Below are 18,749 nucleotides of genomic sequence, written 5' to 3'. Positions count from 1 at the left end.
ATCTTGAGATATACACATGGGAGTAACTACTACCGGAGTAAAAAGGAATATATATATGATTTCTGCATAATGCCACTGTTAGTAATAAAGTAAACACGACCAGTTATTTGAATGATATGCATTCAGATTGTTGGCCTCAGTCTCTTGTATGCTTAGCATACAATGAATAGCTATGATCTATACATGTATATCTGCAGTAACCAATGTCTGTCTGAAAGCGCAAGACATATTTTTACCCTCCCATTTGGTTAACAAAAATTGTTTCTAACTACCCTCTGCTTTATACTATGTACAATTACATACTGTGAAGAGGATCAGTTTGCTTCTATGCAAAATTTGTGATTTTTTTGTATCTGTATCTTCTAGTACTAAAGAAATCAGGAGTACTTCTATTTTCCATCAGAAGTACTCCTTGTGGAAATCAAAGCGGGTTCCCGTTTTGTGGCTCATGTCAAGTGACAGTTTCTTCAGTTCTTTGGCAAGTGTAGGTCTCCCACAGTAAAATACCCCTGCATGCATAATATAAGCTCTCATGATCAGAATGTTAACACTTGATCGATGCTCAATGGTTTTTTCATGCCTTTCAGTGTGCTGAGAAAAAAAAATAATACATTGGGGTAAAATATTACCGACTGTAGAATTTGGGTGCTTGGACGCGATTCTTGTAAATACTTCTTTCCAGTTAGGTCTTGCAAAATGTGTCCTGACCTGAAACATGAACACGACTAATATGTTAACAAGCAAATCATGTTCATCAACATTCCCCAGATTATTTATTCATCCAATTCATGATACTCTGTTTGCTGAACCAAAGTGTGTTTACCCTTGTGCCTGACACTATGTCTACGCCATGCTTGGCGTGGTTCAGGGCCTGCACCATCGACAGCAGGGTCGTCCTTGCATCTCGCTCCTCATACACGCTTGTCAGATAGTTGTGCAGCTCAATGACACCCTGGTTAAACCATCAGGAAGACAGGAACCCCACCTTCGTCATGAGTACATTAACAACATCTGCAGGGAAAAAAGCACACAGAATGGCGGAGACATCACCTTCTTGTCCATTTCAGCGACCTCATTCATCACTCCCTTGAACCACTCGAATGACCCCGGCTCCCTTGTGACCCAGTAGAAGTGTGCGCAGCTTGTTCGGTATGCCCGCCTCTTGTTGCTGCTGCTCGCCGTTGACGCGCTCAAGCTGTTGGCGCTGTCCTCAGACCGGCTGGTCTCCATTGCCAGATCCTGAAAGGTTCAGACAAAGTGGCCGTCAGTTTCAGGCAAGCAAGAACTGAGTCAGCTGAAGAATGGATGGTACAAATGAGACGATACCATCAGCTCATCAGCCAGCTTGATGTTGTTCAGAAGATCTCTCAGGATGCTGATGAAAGGGGTTGCGCCGATCCCAAGGCCGACGAGGAGCAGCACGTCGTAGTTCCTGAAATCCTGCGCTGGGGCGCCGTAGGGGCCGTCAACCAGCAACCTTGGCGGACTGCATCAGACAGAGCCCAGAGGAGGCAAGACATTGCTCAGTTTTCATATTGATCAAGCAGCTCTCCAACAGGGGAGCAGACATGGCATGGATAATGCATGCATGGGGAAGAACCTCTTGTGCTCCACCGCGCCTAGCTCGCCGAAGGCAGCTCTTCGGGGCACGCATGGCGTGAAGTAGTTCTCGACGAAGATGCGCTTGAGCTCTTGTGTCCAGTCACCCCTGGTCTGAATGTGGACGCTGATGTAGTCGTCTCCAGGAGCTGAAGTGATGGAGAAAGGATGCCTGCCATGAGAAGAAACAGTATCAGAGATGAATGTAACAAAAAGGGGCAAGGGTGATGGAACAACTAGGCAAATGAAGAGCCAGGCATACCACTCAAATGGGGAGATTGTTGGACACTGCAGGAAGATGTACTGCCCACTTCTGTAGCGGAATCCATAGGGTTTCGACATGGTTATGGTCAAGACGTTCCCCGGTAGAAGGCACACCTGATCGAGTGAACCAGATTGCAGTAAGAACATGCAGATACTTTCCATCTCTTCCTACTACCAACCATCAGGTAAGTAGAGAACCCCATCCCATTTTCTTTGTTTAGATCATTCTTTTTGTGAGCATCTAGTTTGGTCTTGAAATTACTGACATGAAGTGACCTACTAGTTAGTGATGGGCAGTTGTTGTAAATGAGACAAGTGTTCAATTAAGCCTACATGACCCTATTACATATCCTAGTGCCAACATGACCTAGCACCATATCCTCAATCCTCATCATACTGGCCACATGCCAGAATATCCTTTATATGATGACTCTGATCTGAAAACCATCCATTCTCCCAACGGCAACGATGCTTTTGACAGTTTGCAAAAACAAGACACAAGACCAAGCCATACGCCGTTTGTCTTTTCGACCAACTGACGATGATGATACAATGTGATGGTTTGCTGTCAGCTAGCAAGGGTGCCGACTGATGCTTGTCATCCAGATTATGAGACAGATATATATGCAGGGGACAGAGGCTAGATTATCATACGCTACGCCTGGGTGATACCTGCTCTCGAAGCTTCAGATAATGAGGTGTTTAGATGTGGTCTATAGGATGTTAAGTTACCTTGAGGATCTTAACTGCGTAAGCCTTGGATCGGAAGGCCCGTAGCGTCCGTTCCCCGACGTAGAGCACCAGTGGCACAGAAATGTACATCCATGTCTGCATCACCGAAGAAATCACACTGTCAGCATCAATGGTGTTTTCTGTCTGCAATGTTGTAGTTCCATTAAAGAGAGAATGAAGCGGTTAACTCAAAAACACTTGGGCAGAATGTATCAACATAGCATCAGGTTTTCTGATTCTCGTCGACAGGTCAATTCAAGACCATCTTACTTAAATTGCATGCAGAGAAACATGTCTGGAAAAAAAAAGGGCTGCAGCAGGAAGCAGTGCTTACAGTGCTAACGATTGATTCCAGTACAACATCGTTTCAACTTTCAAGTTAAAAATGCTGTACAAATTAATGTGAACTGGACCAGACCAACAATCCAATGATCCAACCACTGAGTTTGGCAGCTGTCAGATTCCCCTGTGTTTGATCTGTTTCTTGTAACCACAGCATAGGAATGCCCATTCGGTGTCTTTCAATGGGCTAAAAAAATGGCTGTTGTAGAGCGGTGAGTGCAAGTTTGTATTTTTGCGCATTTCGATTTCAAGGAACAATTTTTGTCGAGCTAACTGCTACCACATCCGTGACACCTCAGCTTGGGCATCGTTGATTCCTTGTCCAGCCAACATGTGGGCATATGTGGCAATACTAGACGGAAACAAAAAATCAGGATTCATCAGAAATTTGCAGAGGACCAGATACAAAACAAAGGGCAACTTCACTAGTAAAGCTGTTTTTTTAGAAAATAGCTTCATGAGTGACTTTCTAGATGAAGCTAAGCTGTTTTAGAAAAAGTGTTTGGCAAAATAGTTTCACCAACTACTTCATGCATAGTTGAGAGAGAGAAATGAGAGAGAAGCTACAATAAGCTATTTTTTTCAGCTTCATCCAACTTATGTTTTTGTAAGAGGAGGGGAAAAACAGCTTCACCCATGAAACTGTTTTGGAAATAACTGTTTGACAAAAAAAAACAGCCCAAAGATATATAGGCGCAGCTCTCGGACAATGGTCTTGAAAAGGATGTTTAGGCCTTGTTTAGATGGTTTTTTTTTTGATTTCGCTACTGTAGCATTTTCGTTTGTTTGTGGCAAATATTGTCTAATTATAGACTAACTAGGATCAAAAGATTTGTCTCGTGATTTACAGGCAAACTGTGTAATTAATTTTTGTTTTCGTCTATATTTAATGCTTAATGCATGTGCCGCAAGATTCGATGTGATGAGGAATCTTGAAAACTTTTTAGTTTTTGGGTGAACTAAACAAGGCCTAAACGGATCAGGCTTGGCGCTAAAAGGATCCCGACACCCAAGTGATGATGTGGATTCGATCCCCATCATATCCACCAGTTGCTGAGACGTGTACACATGAAACGATCGACATGGCAACGCTCTCGCTGCTCTCTGGACTGGGACTGATCGAAAGCTGCTGGCTTGCGACATGGATCCTTTCATGAAATACTCCTATATTCATCAACTGGGGGGGGCGTACGTACGGTAGGGGAGCTCCTCTAGGTACGTGCCCGGGGCCTACGAAGCTGCCCGTGGCCACTGATGCGAACGTGCTTGATTGACAGGTACGCTTTGTTAATGCTATGTACTGTATGCAGATACGCTTGGGGCTCCGTCTTGGCTTTGACCTCAACGGACCACCAACCAGCACTGCCTGATGATGCCTGTGACCTGACCTGACCTGACCCTCCCAACATGCATGATGGAGCATGGCTACTAGCGATCCAAACATGTTGCCTCCTCATTTCGGCAAGAGTGTTGGCAAATAGCATGCGTGGCTGCAATAATCCAAGGCACCTATGACTTAGGGCCTGTTTAGATTGGGAACGAAATTTTTTGGGGTGTCACATCGAATGTGTCGGAAGGATGTCGGGAGGGGTTTTTAGAAACTAATAAAAAAACAAATTACATAGCTCGTCAGGAAACTGCAAGACAAATTTATTAAGCATAATTAATCTGTCATTAGCATATGTGGGTTACTGTAGCACTTAAGGCTAATCATGGAGTAACTAGGCTTAAAAGATTCGTCTCACAATTCTTAACTAAACTGTGTAATTAGTTTATTTTTTTATCTACATTTCATGTTCTATACATGTGTCCAAAGATTCGATGGGATGGATGAAAAAATTTTGGGTGGGAAACTAAACAGGCCCTTACTAAAGTTTTGGCCATATATATAGGCAAAATCTGGCATGACAGATTAGAGCATACAGCAAACAAATTAAAGCCCCAAACTATCTTTATCTCGCAAGTCATAAGCCAGCTCTGCAGAGCATATCAAATTGTCTCCCGTCCCCGTCCCGTATATGTGGGCACATTGATGCACATGTCACCCTCCTCTCTAGGTATAGGGAAAACAGTCTCAAACAGAGCAATGGTGGTGGCCTACCTTATTTTCTTCATCTCCAATTAATGTCCCTGACCCTACGTACTCGATCAATTACTGTACAAATGGGCATGCAAATGCAAATGCCTGCCTGCCTTGTGACAGTAATAACAGTACGCCGCCCGTTTCATCAAAAAAAAAAAAAACAGTACACCGCCCACGAGATCTTTCTCAACTCTGGCTTTTACCACGAGATCTTCATTCAGCTACATTTTGTATTTCCTTCTTATCTCAAAAACACACACACACACACACACACATGTTATGTTTCCTTGTCCGTGGTGCCCAAATACCCATCAACATGATTGATAACAGCCACGAATGCGACGGAATGGAAACGGATCAAAGCGAAAGAATCATCTCAGCGACAGAAACAGAAAGTGTGCGCACCTATGACCTATGACTATATTATATGATAACCACGCTGATGATATGAATAACCACGCACTGCTCATGTATTAGGAATTCAGGATTAGCTAGGACTAGGAGTAGTGATTTAGTTAGTTACGTACCGTCCTCTGGTACCACTTGTCGACGAGGAACACGAACCAGCCGTGGACGAGCAGCAGGAGGTAGACGACGATGAGCAGGTGGTGCGAGTACCAGAAGGCGTTGAAGCCGCCGGCGAGGTGGGCGAGCGGCCAGCACCACCGGCGGGCGGACCTGGCCGGCTTGACCTCCGCCTCCCGCTTCCGGAAGGGGCGCGTGGCGAGGGTGAAGGAGACGGCCATGAGCGTGACCATGACGATCCCGGTGACGCCCTCGGCGCCGGCGAGGAGGCCCCTGTAGCTGGGCTTGTCCCGCCCGAAGAAGCGCGCCACCAGCCGGTACTCGTCGGGCCCCGACGCGATCAGCCGCGGGAAGTCGCACGCCAGGTGGTTCCCCGCGTGCAGGCAGATCCCCACCGCGATCGCCAACGCGATCATCTGCCATATTCCATCATCATATCATGCATGGGTAATTCATTTTAATTAATTAGTTCGTCATCGTCATCACAGGTTAAAAACACTAAAACCATTCCCCTAATACATCTTTCTTTTTTTGAAGTCATGAAATACTAGTAATGATGCATGGTCAGGTGGTGATAGCACACCTTAAATTTTAAGACTTGATAAGGCATTGCACTGGCTAGCTACTTGCATAAAGCAAGCAAGCAAAGCAATCAAAGGCGTTACCAAAGGGTCAAACGTGAAATAAATTGCTGGACCCGGGGTATCTGATTCTCTCTTTGTGGCCTTGTTTAGTTTCTAAAATTTTCCAAAAGTTTTTCAAAACTCTTGTTACATCAAATCTTTGGACACATACATTAAAATATTAAATATAGATTTAAAAAATAACTAATTATATAGTTTACTTATAATTTGCAAGATGAATTTTTAAACTTAGTTAATTTGTAATTAAACAATAATTATCAAATACAAATAAAAGTGTTGTAGTATTGAAATCTAATATTTTTCACCAACTAAACAAGCTAGGTTCATGTGTCACCGGCTTCGTCAGCGAAGCAAAGCTGGGGCCTTGTTTAGATGCGAAAAGATTTTAGATTTCGCTACTGTAGTATTTTCATTTGTTTGTAGCAAATATTGTCCAATCATAGACTAACTAAGATCAAAAGATTCATCTCGCGATCTACAGTTAAACTGTGTAATTAGTTTTTATTTTCATCTATATTTAATGCTTCATGCATGTGCCGAAAGATTCGATGTGACATAGAATCTTGAAAATTATTTGATTTTTGGATGAACTAAACAATGCCCGGATCGAAATAAGGTGAATGCATGCACGTGTTGAATATGATATTGAAACAAATCAGCTTATACCGAAAACAAGACATGGATCGATGCTTTTCGACACGTTTGCCATAAGGACTCAACAGGGGTGCGCGTGGCCCCCCCACCTGGCAGTGGAAAACCTGTCGGTCCGGTGACTTCCACTTCCACGTCATCGGACCAGAAAACTTGACCAGGAGTCCCAGGACAAGACTGCTGCCGGGCCCATCGCGCGGAGACACGCGGATCTTCTGTGCCGTCATGTTCGTAGGCCTCTCAGCAAACCAGAGGAGCCAAGGAAAAAGGGCCCCACGGCGATCCCCAAAGTACGCGACGGCGCGAAAGGCCAAAAAAGCCGTGCGGCAAAGCCGCACGAGATCCAAGCCACCGCATGGCCCCACGCGGCAGCGGCCCAATCATTGACCGCGCCACGCGAACACGACGGTCCATGGACGGCGACGGACGCCGGCCGGCGCCTCGTCACCGACGGCGACCGCCTAACTCGTTTGGTTACCCGTGAGGGGCCCCACATGCCAGGAGCCCACGCATAGCAGCAGGGTAGAGTTCTCTGTTTTTTTTTTTATTACCTTGTGGAAGGCGATGCTGTCGTCGAAGGGGACGAAGAATCGCGCCCAGGTGGATCGGAGCCACGTCAGCGTGTTGCGGCAGACCGGGAGGAGCACGAGCGCCATGTTGAGCTTGAGCGTCTCGGCGGCGCCCTTGGCCGTCGGGAGGCAGTACCCCATCACCCGGAACGCCGCCGACCGCCGGTACTGCACGAACCGCCACGCGAACAGCGACGCCATGGCCGCGCACCACAGCGCCACCACCCACGCCCGCCGCCAGCGCTCCGCCGCCGCCACGCGCGCCCGCGCCGCCGCGCGACGCGGGCTCCACCTCCGCCGCTGCAGCTGCCACCGCGACGGCTGCGGCTGCGCCTGCTGCTGCTGCTGCTGCTGCCCACCAGCACCCGCGCCGGCGCCGGCGCTCAGGCCCTGGCTCCACTGCGCCGCGCTGCCGCTGCTCATCGGCCGGCTGTAGGTCATGTACGCGTCCCGCTGCAGGAGCAGCGCCTCCAGCTGCCACAGCTGCGTACGTGGCCAGTCAACAAAAGTACACCGTTGACACGTAGCCGTGGTGTATTTGTACGTATGTACGTATATCCGTACCTCTATGTAGCCGAGATTCTCCGGATCGAGCTCCTCCATGATCAAGGACGCGTACTCCTCAGCCTGCTCCTTGAGCTTCGACAGCTTGTTCGCCGACGCGCTCAGAACGATCAGCTGGAGAGAAAAAAAAAATGAAAACTTTTAGTTAAGCTGATCACACGCTGGAGGTCAAATCTATAATTACCTACCCGCACAGTAAAAGTTCATGCATAATTCACCCGACTGAGGTGATAGTTACAGCAGTATACAAGTAATTCAGTTGTTGACTAATTGATTCGCTCAACTTGATTTGATTACCTCTTGCACTTCCTCCCTCGTGATCCTGCCGTCCACGTTGGTGTCCACCCTGAAAGATTGAAATTGATTTGTTTCAGGCCAAGAACACAACCAGTTGCGACAGAAAAAAAACAGAGGAAGGAAATCAGTGCAGGATTGTGCGCGCACATGTCGAAGAAGATTTGGAGGCGCGCGTCGAAGCTCTGGTCGGAGATTTGCAGCCAGAACTCGTAGAGCTCGTCCTTGCTGATCCGCTCCAGGTTCTGCCGCCGCCGCCGCGCCAGCGCGTCGAAGATGCCCACCGCGAACTCCTTGGAGTCCACCATCCCTGCAACGCCAATGCCGTCAGCACGTCGTCGTGGCTGGGGGCGCGCGAGTGATCGGGCGGCCTCGTTCATGGACGAACGAACGAACGAACGCCACGTACCGATGCAGTCGCCGAAGTCGTCGCGGGCGAGGAGGCCGTCGGTGGCGAGCGCGTTGAAGCGCTCCTCCACGGCGCGCCAGAGCGCGGCGCCGCCGTCGGCGTCGGTGGTGGTGCGGCTGATGAACCGGAGGCCCTTGAGCGCGCGCCTGGCCCCGGACCGCGACCGGTTCAGGAGGCGCGCCTGGACGCGCCGCCGCTCGCGGGCCGCCAGCGCCGCCTCCCGCACCACCTGCTGGTCGGACAACGCCGCCGTCGCCGCCGCGGCCCCGGCCGCGGGCGGGGGACGACGCAGCGACGGCGATGGAGACGGCGACCGCAGCCACGCGAACTTCCTGCGGATCCGCGACGACGTCGACGAGCACCGGCTCAGGCTCCGCGGGCCGTCCGGCGTGTGCGCCTGCGGCCCCGCCGCGCCGGGCCCGGGCAGCGACGACGCGGTGGGGGTCCCGTACAGCGCGGCGGTGGTGGGCGTGACGCTGCGCACCACCATGGACTCCTCGTCCAGCTCCAGCATCACCTCCACGAGGTCGCTCTGGTCCGCGAGGAACGCCGGCAGCATTCCCCCGCCTCCCGCGGCGGACATGGACGTGGAGGCGGCGACGTACTCGTCGCTGTGCGCCGTGATGAAGGACTCATTGTCCGACACGTCGGTCTGGTCGTCGGCGAGGTAGTCCGCGATGCGGCGGCGCCACGTCCGCCGCCCGCTCCCCGACGACGACCCCCGCGACGGCGCCCACATGGCCGCGGCCGGCCCCCTACGCTACGCTTCTTTGGCACGCCTGCCCTGGCGGCGTGTGCATATCCCCCACGGCGGCCTGGAAGGCTGGAGCGCCGCTCTGCTTGCTGCTCTTGCTGAGGTGATCAGCTTGCTTGTCGCTGAGCAGCTGAGGGCGGGGCGAGCGGCAGGCAGGCAGGGCGATGTATATGCTCGGCGGCACTAGCGGTGGTTGGGATTCGGTGCGCCGAGTCGCGGACGCTTCCAAGATGAAAGTAGGCAAACGGTGGGTGTCGTGTGAGAATACACGGGCTTTGTTAGTGCAGCCACTGATGAAAGGTTCTTCTCTCGCCTCGCCTGCACGATTTTTTTTTAACTAATTTTCATTCGGTAATTTTTTGCGTATTCGCGCCAAATTCAGGCGACGAGACTGCATTGGCCAACATTCATCACCAAGACCTAGCGCTACAGGTAAAAGGTTCCATACCTATTTTTAGTCTTCTCCAACAATAAGACTTAAAAGGCAACACTCTCTGCAAATAGGTCTCGAGGAGAGAGGATACCCAAATTTGGGTTATGCCTCTTCTGATACCAAAATAGGTCTTCTGTATGGGTACTCTGGTTGGAGGCTATAGTTATTGTGTTGGAGACCCATTTTAGATTTGGGTTCCCAAATGAGTCTACTGTTGGAGACAGGGCGACCGAACTGGATACCGACTTTGATTATTGTTATATAATATATGTTCCTTGTTTTTATTTTAACAACTGAATTTGCAGTAATGAATTACAGGAGCCGGTGAGGCTAACGAACACTGAAATCGACCCGGGCAACTTGGACGATAATGATTACACCAATCTGTGCAGGCATTTGACATTTTACAAACAAATTAGTCCATATCTGCCACTCTAGATGCGGCCAGGCCATTTTGTTCTCTGAAAAAAAAAATAGTGCCATTTCAGGGTTGCTAGTTTGCTACAGCTGCTGCCATTTCTGTTCGCTTGACCGATAAATTATTACTAAAATTACTGTTTGCTGATTTTTTTGACAGAAAAAATTATTAAATAGCTGACAAATTCAACAGATAATCTCAAGCGAAGAACACGGAGGAAGAACACTGAGCACTGCTGGATCCTTTGAATTCTGGGCAAGTGCTGTCTGCCTGTCTGCAGGATCATCACACTGTGACGCCAAGATGCTGAGCAGCCACCAACCAGTGCTGCATGGGCTCTGAATCCAGCAGCAGCTAGCTACACTGGGCAGCTTCTTGGCTGCATCTGCACTGAAACTGCACGACGCCTGTAGCCTTGCCGGCAGGAGCGGCTGGAACTGGAGTGGGTTTCTGCTCCCAGCTCGGCATCCATAGGGTTAATGGCGTCCATATGTCGGAACAGGGTGGTGGGGTGGTGCAGTGATCGAGGACCAGTTTCGGCTGATCGAGACGCATCAACGTGTGATTTGTGGGAGATGAAACTGGTGAGATGTTCATATAATGCTAATGATTCGCGCAACTTTTTCACCCACCATGATTTTCGCCTTTGCATGCATTGCATTGCATTGGGGGCGGCTGGGGCTGACAGCGCCCAGTGTCTCTGTTATGAAAGTTGAAAGCCACGCCGTAACGGACTGATGCTAAATTGCTAACGAGTGACGAGGTAGCAAGTCAGGCAGCGTGAGGAGCACGGCTGCCGCCATGGCTGATAGCTCTCTGCTCGATCTCGACCTGTGCTTGTCTGCCATTAGCCTTTTTTTAAAAAAATAAAATAAAATTTGGTACCTGAATGAATGAAGAAATAAACTACGAGTCTTGTTTTCATCCATCTTGAAGGATGATATATAATAGCTTGGCCAATAGCGTTTGCCGCGTGTGTTTTCAAAGGCTGCAGATCGATGCTTGCCAACCTCATGCACAATCGATTAGTTGGGTCACACGAATCCTCTATCCATAGCAGGGGTAGTAGCGTTGTTTGCATGCATGCATGGCTCCTGTGGAGAGAAAATACGCATGACTTGATAACGGGATTACGGGCCTTTTCTCTCCAAAAAGATCAAAACATGCACGAACCATTTCACCGAACCTTTTTTTTTTCATTTTTCCCACATAAATAGGAAATTGCAGCGGTGCTCCTTCACAAGCTTTTCTTTGTTGAACAGGAGCACAAAGTATTTTTCATATATAGAGAGTAGTATTAGGCTCATTAATTAATTCGGATTTTGTGCGCTTTGCATGTGAACCTGAATTTAAAGCCCTAATCTATCCTGCTTTTTTCATGGCATGACAATCGTCATTCACGTGGTGATACAACACATGACTTCTTTAGTTGTTGCAACATGTTTATCTACCTCATATGAGGACCAAACTGAACATCTTGGCGTACGGTGGAGAGCTTTATAATCTTTGGAATGGAAGGACCCAAGAATTTTCCAGATGAACCCCTTCATTTATCGAATTATTTGCAAAGATAAGGACACACGAGATGCAGAGAGAGAGAAATCTACTAATAACACTCAGGGTCTGTTTGGTTTCTTGGCTTAATTGGAGCGAGGCTAGGCTAGACTTGTCCCCAGCAAGTCAACAGGGTTTGTTTGGTTGGTTTGCTCAGCTGGCCTGGTTTCTATAAGAGTTTGTTTGGTTGCTTGCTCTGGTTTCTATAAGAGTTTGTTTGGTTGCTTGCTCAGCTTTGCCTTACTGTCTTTGAAGCATTTTATCGAACAAATGGTGAGCTTCTTCGTCGACGTCGTCTGGCACGGCTGCAGCCTCCCTCGTGGTCGAAGCACTCCGCTGCGGCTTCGTCATCCTGCCCTCGTCACGGAGCGTCGTCGTGTACAGCACCACGCCGCCGCCCGTCGCGCCCGGAGGCCGCCGCTCGGGGCATCCCTCGAACGGGTCCCGCCGCTACCACCGCGGCGCCACGGTGCCGTCGCCCTTGCTCTCGCGGTCGCGCATCAGGAACGGGTTGTCCTTCACGACGCGTCGTCCCGCGAGCTCCGGCGGCGCGGGCTTGCTGCGGCTGATGTCTGGTAGGTCGCCGAGGGAGGACGGCGGCGGCACCTTCTTGCCAGTAGCGTCGGCGGCGGCACTGGATCTCGCCGTGCGGCGGCGGCGAGCGGAAGGGCGCCGGCCGAATCGAGCGCATACGGTGAAGAAACAGGCCGAATCGAGCGCATATGGAACCGAATCGAGCTCCGGCGGGCGGTCTGGTTCGTCTTTCATGGCGGACGTCGCGGGCGAGCGGCTTGGCCAAGCCAGGCCCCAGAAAAACGGTGCCACCATCCGTTTTCTGGGAGCCAGGCGTACGGTGGCCTCCGGAAGCCTGGCTACCGACCGAAAATGAGCAACCTCGTTTGAGCCCCAGCAGGCCTGTACAGGGATAGCCAGTCTACCAAACACTCTCTTAGTGAGTTTCAGACAATACATATAGATATGATAGTTATTTCTGTTCAATTAGAGAGAGTTATTAGCTACTAAAAATTAATAATATGATAACAAAAGAAAACTCACTATGTCTTGATACTAAATAGTAAGGACTAGCAATCTACTGATGATAAGGACTAGCAGACGTGATCTCTTGCGCGTATATATCCATATATGATATATGGACATGCATATCCAAAGTACACAGATTCCGTGCATGAACCAGCTACCATGATACATACGGACAGGTTCTAGTTTCTGTGCACAAGACAATGAGCTCAGTTGTACAGGACACCAGAGCTACGTAAGTGAGACTTTTGGGGTCCAGCATGGCATTATTCAGAGACTTGAGAGACCTCTTTTTAAGGAAAAAGTGTGTATAATACCCAGCTTTAATTTCTTGATATAGAGATATTTGCTTAATCCAGATGACCATGATTTACGCAATAGCAAGTTGCTTTTAGCAATTTATGTGTAGGTGTTTGATAGGAGGCACCATCACGGTTTTGTGGGTGTGGCGTGCGTCCATGGTGATCGATCTATGTACTATTTGTGCAACGTCGTCCTTGTAATAATATAAACAAAAACGAACAACGCTCATATATATACTACCTCAGGTCCATAAAAAGTGACATTTTCATTTTATCCCAAGTTAAACTATATATTTTTTTTGATAAAACAGAAATATAAACACATTTCGGCCACCAACACCTACGAATGAATGATTATAGCTCACACAAATAGATTTAAACCAAACACATCACCAAAAGACATTACGAGCGGCTTACATAATATAAACTGAAGTCGTGAAAGGGTCTCTAGCCTAGTGGTTAGAGTACCTAAGTAGCATCTAGCAGGCCTGAATTCGACTCCCCGTGGGAGTGAATTTAAACAGGTCCGCACTAAAACTTTTTTTAAAAAATAGGCTGGGGTTTCCCCTGCTGACTTCGGTCAAAAATATAAACTAAAGTCAAACTATGCTAAGTTTGATCAACTTTATAGAAAAAGAGTACTAACATTTATGATATCAACTATATATAATTTAAATATATATTAAATGATGAATTGAATAATACTTGTTTGATTAAATAGCATTATTTTTATATAAAGTTGGTCAAACTAGAAATACTTTGACAAAGCTAAAATGTCATTGTGCGGCAGGGATAACATCTTATTAGCTTTAAGTATACTCCATCCGTCCTAAAAAGAATGTAATTCTAGAACTCATATGTGTCCTAAAAAGAATGCAATTATAGCTTTATGAGTAGGTGCATTCACTAAGAAAAATATTCCCTATATATAGGTGTATATGATACAATAACTATAGAGTTTATACATGCGATCGTTTGTTTGTTCTATCAACATCGTGGAGAATAATAAAGAGTAGAGGTACATGTGTCTTCTTTGTTGTGGGTTATTCTCCTCGATATACGATAATTATATTCTTTTTAGGAGGAAGTGGGTATATGTAAGGCAAAGCACAACAAACAGGGTTTTCATTTTCCAAAAATACAACACTTTTGTTTAATTCTGAAGATAATAAATTTATTCGGGGACATATCCTTCACTTTATTAGTTTTTTTTCGAACCGAGGGACAGGGGCGGATCCCGGCCCTGGGCTAGGGGGATGTAGCCCGGGGTGTAGCCCAAATTTTTTATAAGTAGGTCTTCCGAAGCCTATAGAAATTCCTGACGTTCGGTCTAAAATAGCTCATCCTACAACCAGCCCGAGCAGTCCTTTACTAATTAGCCCCCCCCCCCCCCCTAAATGGTGATTCTAGGTCCGCCCCTACCGAGGGATATTCCCCATTTCTATTAGGCATAACGGAAATATATTATTTGTAAGATTGTAACAGAGCAAAAAAAAGTTAAAGCAGAGGGGCAGAAAACATAGTTGCACCTAAACATGCTAAACGGCCATTACATCCAACAGATAACAACTAGAACATGAGACTGCCTAGAAGTATCAAAAGGCCTAAGAACCATTGCTCCAAAATCTTCAGAGAACATGTTCGTCCACATCAGCAGACTTCTCCGGCTAGGATTCACTTTATTAGCTAACCTACTACTCATTTATCTATCTGACCCAAATAAATCAAAATTGTCCTAAGTTAAATTAATTTAAGTTTGACTAAATTTGTAGAAAAGAAAACTAATAGTTATGATATTGAATTAATATCATTAGATACATTATAAAATATATTTTCATAATATATTTATTTGGAGTCATAGAGGATGTTACTCTTTCTTATAAAGTTAGTTAAGCTTAAGATAGTTGACTTCGATGATTATAGGAATTAATTTATTTTAGAATAGAGGTAGTATATAAATATATTGGACTGTTTGTGAAGGACGCTTCTGGTGTATATATTACCGTTTTAAGTACAAATTATATATAGTCCCTTGGATCTAAGTGACATTTTGAATAGTATGTTGTAGGTAGCCAACCAATTTAAAACTTTGGTCGCAGTTATTTTCTATATGTTTGTTTAGTATATTTCAAACATAGAAGCCCGATTTGTCTAAAAGTAGCTTCGTAATATTTATCTTACTATATTTCAATAGTATATTGTTAGTACAACAAAATTTAAACCTGACGATGTATGTCTTTGGACTGTATTGGTGTTTAGAGCGTCACTGATTTGACACTAGAGGGTGCATATATGTTTTCCACTTTAAATAATTATGCATGCACAAACACACGAGTAGGTGTCTCTGTGGTCGCTCGCTCGCTCCAATGTAGGACGGCAACGTTCCAGGCCAAAACAGCAGTGGTCATGTATGATGTAACGCCTTCCAATATCCTATCACATACACGAGATAAGCATAGTATAATAGGCTCGCGAATGACGATCAGCAGATGCAAAAACTGGTATAGAAATACATGCATATGAACGGTGAGATGGTGGGCCGGGGAGGCAAAACGTCATGACCATCATGAAGCGGCAAGATTCCAGTGCAGATGGTCACCTGTAGACGACACAAGATTCGTCTCCATTCCTACCATGCTGATCAAGTGACATGTTGTGGAATTGTAGCGAACTGTTTTTCACGCCATGCATATTATTCTGGCCGATTAAGAGGGTTACGTTTATGGAGATCGTAGCGTCTCATTGATGGTTTTTACTAGTGCTCCCATACCTCAATTCCAAATTGTAAAATATTTTAGTTTTTTAGATACATTCTTCTCTATGTACTCCGTATATCTAAGTACATAGCAGAAGCTATGTGTCGGTGTCTGGACTCGTGGTTCAGACACTAACGAATAATATGAGTCTGCGTGTCCCTTAACCCAGATGGTGATGCAAGAAGAACACAAAGATTTATACAGGTTCAGGCTAAGTGTGCCCTACGTTCAGTGTGAGAGAGGAGTTTTATATTATCTTACACCCGAAGTGCTTGTAGTAGGGGTTACAAGTACGGTGCGAGAGAGGGAGCTTATCCCAGGTCTTGGCTTGTTGTGATGTGTGAGACTTGGCTCGTGCGTTGGGTTTGTATGGCGTGTGTTGCCCATGTCCCTCGATCTACTTGTCACCACAGAGTCACATTGATCATATCGTGATCCACAATAAGGCACAAAAAATTATTTAAAGCACAGATTGCATGTGGCATACATTTTTCTTCAATTCTAAACCATTAGATCATTATAAAAATTCAACGTTGCTTATCCATTTTCCTATTAATCTTGTAATTTCTAGTACATTTGGATGGCCAAATCATCTTATGATCTAATGGTTCATATTTTTTTGTTAATCTTGCCATTTTTATGCTCTCTCAATGAACGTAGCTAGGTTTCTTTAACATTATTATATAAATGTACTAGATATTATTGATTAGAATCTTAGAACCAGGTCGTTACTTAAAATTGAACAAAGAATGAGATTATGACAAGCCATCAATCTCCACCATCTGATGCGCAGCACCGCGGAGCTGCTTGCTTGTATCTGCCATCCACTAACTTTTACAACAATACATAAAAATGCCTGACGTCGTTGACATGTAATTGAAGATAGAATCTCGTCGGAGATGGTACCCTTTGCAATTTGAATTATTTTTTGTTTAGTGTTTCTAGAGTCAAGTTGATCGTATAAAATTAAGTTCAGAGCTTATAGCAAGTTGAAAGCTTGTCACTCATTGAGATGAAAAATTAGGAAAGAGAAAACAAGTGCAAATTTGGTGGGATTGAGTTAAAATTCTAAAATTCCCAGATTTGGAACTTTTTGGGCCGCAGTGCCTAGCTTTGTTTAAAGGCTAGTTTTATAGGTTCTTTTCTTTTAAAAAAGGCGGCAAAAAGTTTGCCGCAAATTTATTAGAAGATTAAAAAGAAGATAAATAACGGCTTAATTTTTGACTGGAGATCAGACTAAAAAAACAAGTCGAGATTATCCCACACACAACTTCGGTACAACGACCTTCATTTTAATGGCTAGTTGCATACTCACTTGATAAAAACATGAGGCATATAATCCTAATCATTAGCTTTTGCTAATCTGGATACCATTTCATGTAAACATTGTTTACAATTATATGTGGCCGTCTGGTTGGCACGCCTGCTCTGACCACACGTATCCTGACCCAAAAAAAAATCAAACAACAGACAAATTTCAGAAACGCCAAGCTCAGGCTTGCAAGCAAATGAGTAGTAGTTGGGCTCTTTGCAGGGTAGTGCTAGTCATAAGCCAACAGTGGTAAGCACCATAGATTAGGGAGGAGGCGGTCCCTAACCCTATCCGTAGTTATGTTTTCTGATGTGTGTTGGGTCAAGATAATGCTTGATTAGCCGGTTAATTGGAGAGCTTTGCTAGTGCCGATTCGTTCATCAGCTCATCTGCTCTGCATTTGCAAAACGAAGATTCCTATCGTTTGGGCGAGTTTGCGTTTGTCTCTGTACCGGCCGGCACCGCAACGCACTTGGCACTTTTTCCCCGATCCTTTTATTTAGCAGCTAACTTTTTTATGATATAGATCCCACTGGTGAATGACAAGCATTTCACTAGGCAGTGTGTGACGAGTGACCTATTGCATAATTCAGTTTATTTTTTGTTCTGAATATTGTTCTTGTTCTTTGACCTAAATGCATTCTGAATCATTATAGACTCAGAAAAAATATACAGTGCAGAAAATTTTAGTTCACATATGGCGTTAATCTCGCCCTTGATTGATCTGATGGAGACCACTCATGCATGAAACCGCGTCAAACGGATCTTGAAACTCTTCATAAAAGAAGTAAGAACAAAGACTTCCAGCACGCTAGGAAGAATAATCCACGACATTAGCTGAATCTAGCACTAGACTTATCAGTTACTACTAACTGCTGGTATTAGCATCGTTCTAACTCTCACAAAAAAAATCAAATCAAGCAGCCACATATTGATTCCAAGATCGTCGACTAATATTTAGGGATCGTGGTGGTTGTAGAAAAAACAGTTAGGCGATGCATTGGTGATGTGATGTCAATCGAAACCGACCGCAACTCTCGTAAAGGCAAGTGATCTTTTACCTCCTTTTTCTTCGAAATGATTTCATCTCTTTTTGTTGTTCTTTACTGGAAAAATACTTTTTGGAAGGTTTGTGATGAGAGTGGTTAGCAAGGGGGTTTAGAGAAAGACAAATCTTGGTTTGTACGTCTTGTTAGGTCTGTTTGTTCTTGCTTACTATGCCTCTAGAAGATCAGATGACACCAGTCAAGAAACCAACCACAAGCATTTGTAGCAGAGCATGTGTCATCCAGCCGAATGAAACGACGAGTGCAGTTGTTGCAGGACAATATATATAATTCATCGTTATGCATGCCACTAACTAAAAGCGAAAACAAATCTTACTGAGAACCACAGGGTTGATCTTTGCGTCAGACCTTTGATGCAAATTCTATTTTTTCTTTAATTACTTGGAGCAGACTCGACTGCGACAAATAAAAAAACAAGAAGAGCCGTATCGTATGGTGA

At 45.8% G+C, this 18,749-nt stretch overlaps 1 protein-coding gene across 1 annotated transcript; it reads right to left on the bottom strand.

The window, feature by feature from the left end:
• LOC8077890 (respiratory burst oxidase homolog protein E) lies at nucleotides 39-9,672 on the bottom strand. Its single transcript, XM_021464832.1, has 14 exons — nucleotides 8,677-9,672; nucleotides 8,418-8,577; nucleotides 8,271-8,319; nucleotides 7,974-8,087; nucleotides 7,392-7,892; nucleotides 5,548-5,961; nucleotides 2,596-2,691; nucleotides 1,862-1,977; nucleotides 1,601-1,771; nucleotides 1,327-1,486; nucleotides 1,051-1,239; nucleotides 824-952; nucleotides 630-708; nucleotides 39-509 (listed from the first exon to the last, which is right to left on the bottom strand). Exons 1-14 carry the CDS (start codon nucleotides 9,413-9,415, stop codon nucleotides 400-402), a joined length of 3,027 nt encoding a protein of 1,008 aa, XP_021320507.1. The 5' UTR covers nucleotides 9,416-9,672; the 3' UTR covers nucleotides 39-399.

The sequence above is a fragment of the Sorghum bicolor genome, chromosome 7 (genome assembly GCF_000003195.3).
Source record: "Sorghum bicolor cultivar BTx623 chromosome 7, Sorghum_bicolor_NCBIv3, whole genome shotgun sequence".
Classification (NCBI taxonomy): Eukaryota; Viridiplantae; Streptophyta; class Magnoliopsida; order Poales; family Poaceae; genus Sorghum; species Sorghum bicolor.
This window is presented reverse-complemented; position numbering and strand designations above follow the sequence as displayed.

Bases quoted from the DNA above. Each gene is read 5' to 3' on its own strand.
- LOC8077890 (XM_021464832.1), bottom strand. From the start codon at position 9,415: ATGTGGGCGCCGTCGCGGGGGTCGTCGTCGGGGAGCGGGCGGCGGACG. The intron at 1,240-1,326 runs GTATCGTCTCAT...TGAACCTTTCAG, and splicing joins AGCTGGCTGATGAGCTGATG to GATCTGGCAATGGAGACCAG. The intron at 510-629 runs GTAATATTTTAC...TTATGCATGCAG, and splicing joins GCACCCAAATTCTACAGTCG to GGGTATTTTACTGTGGGAGA.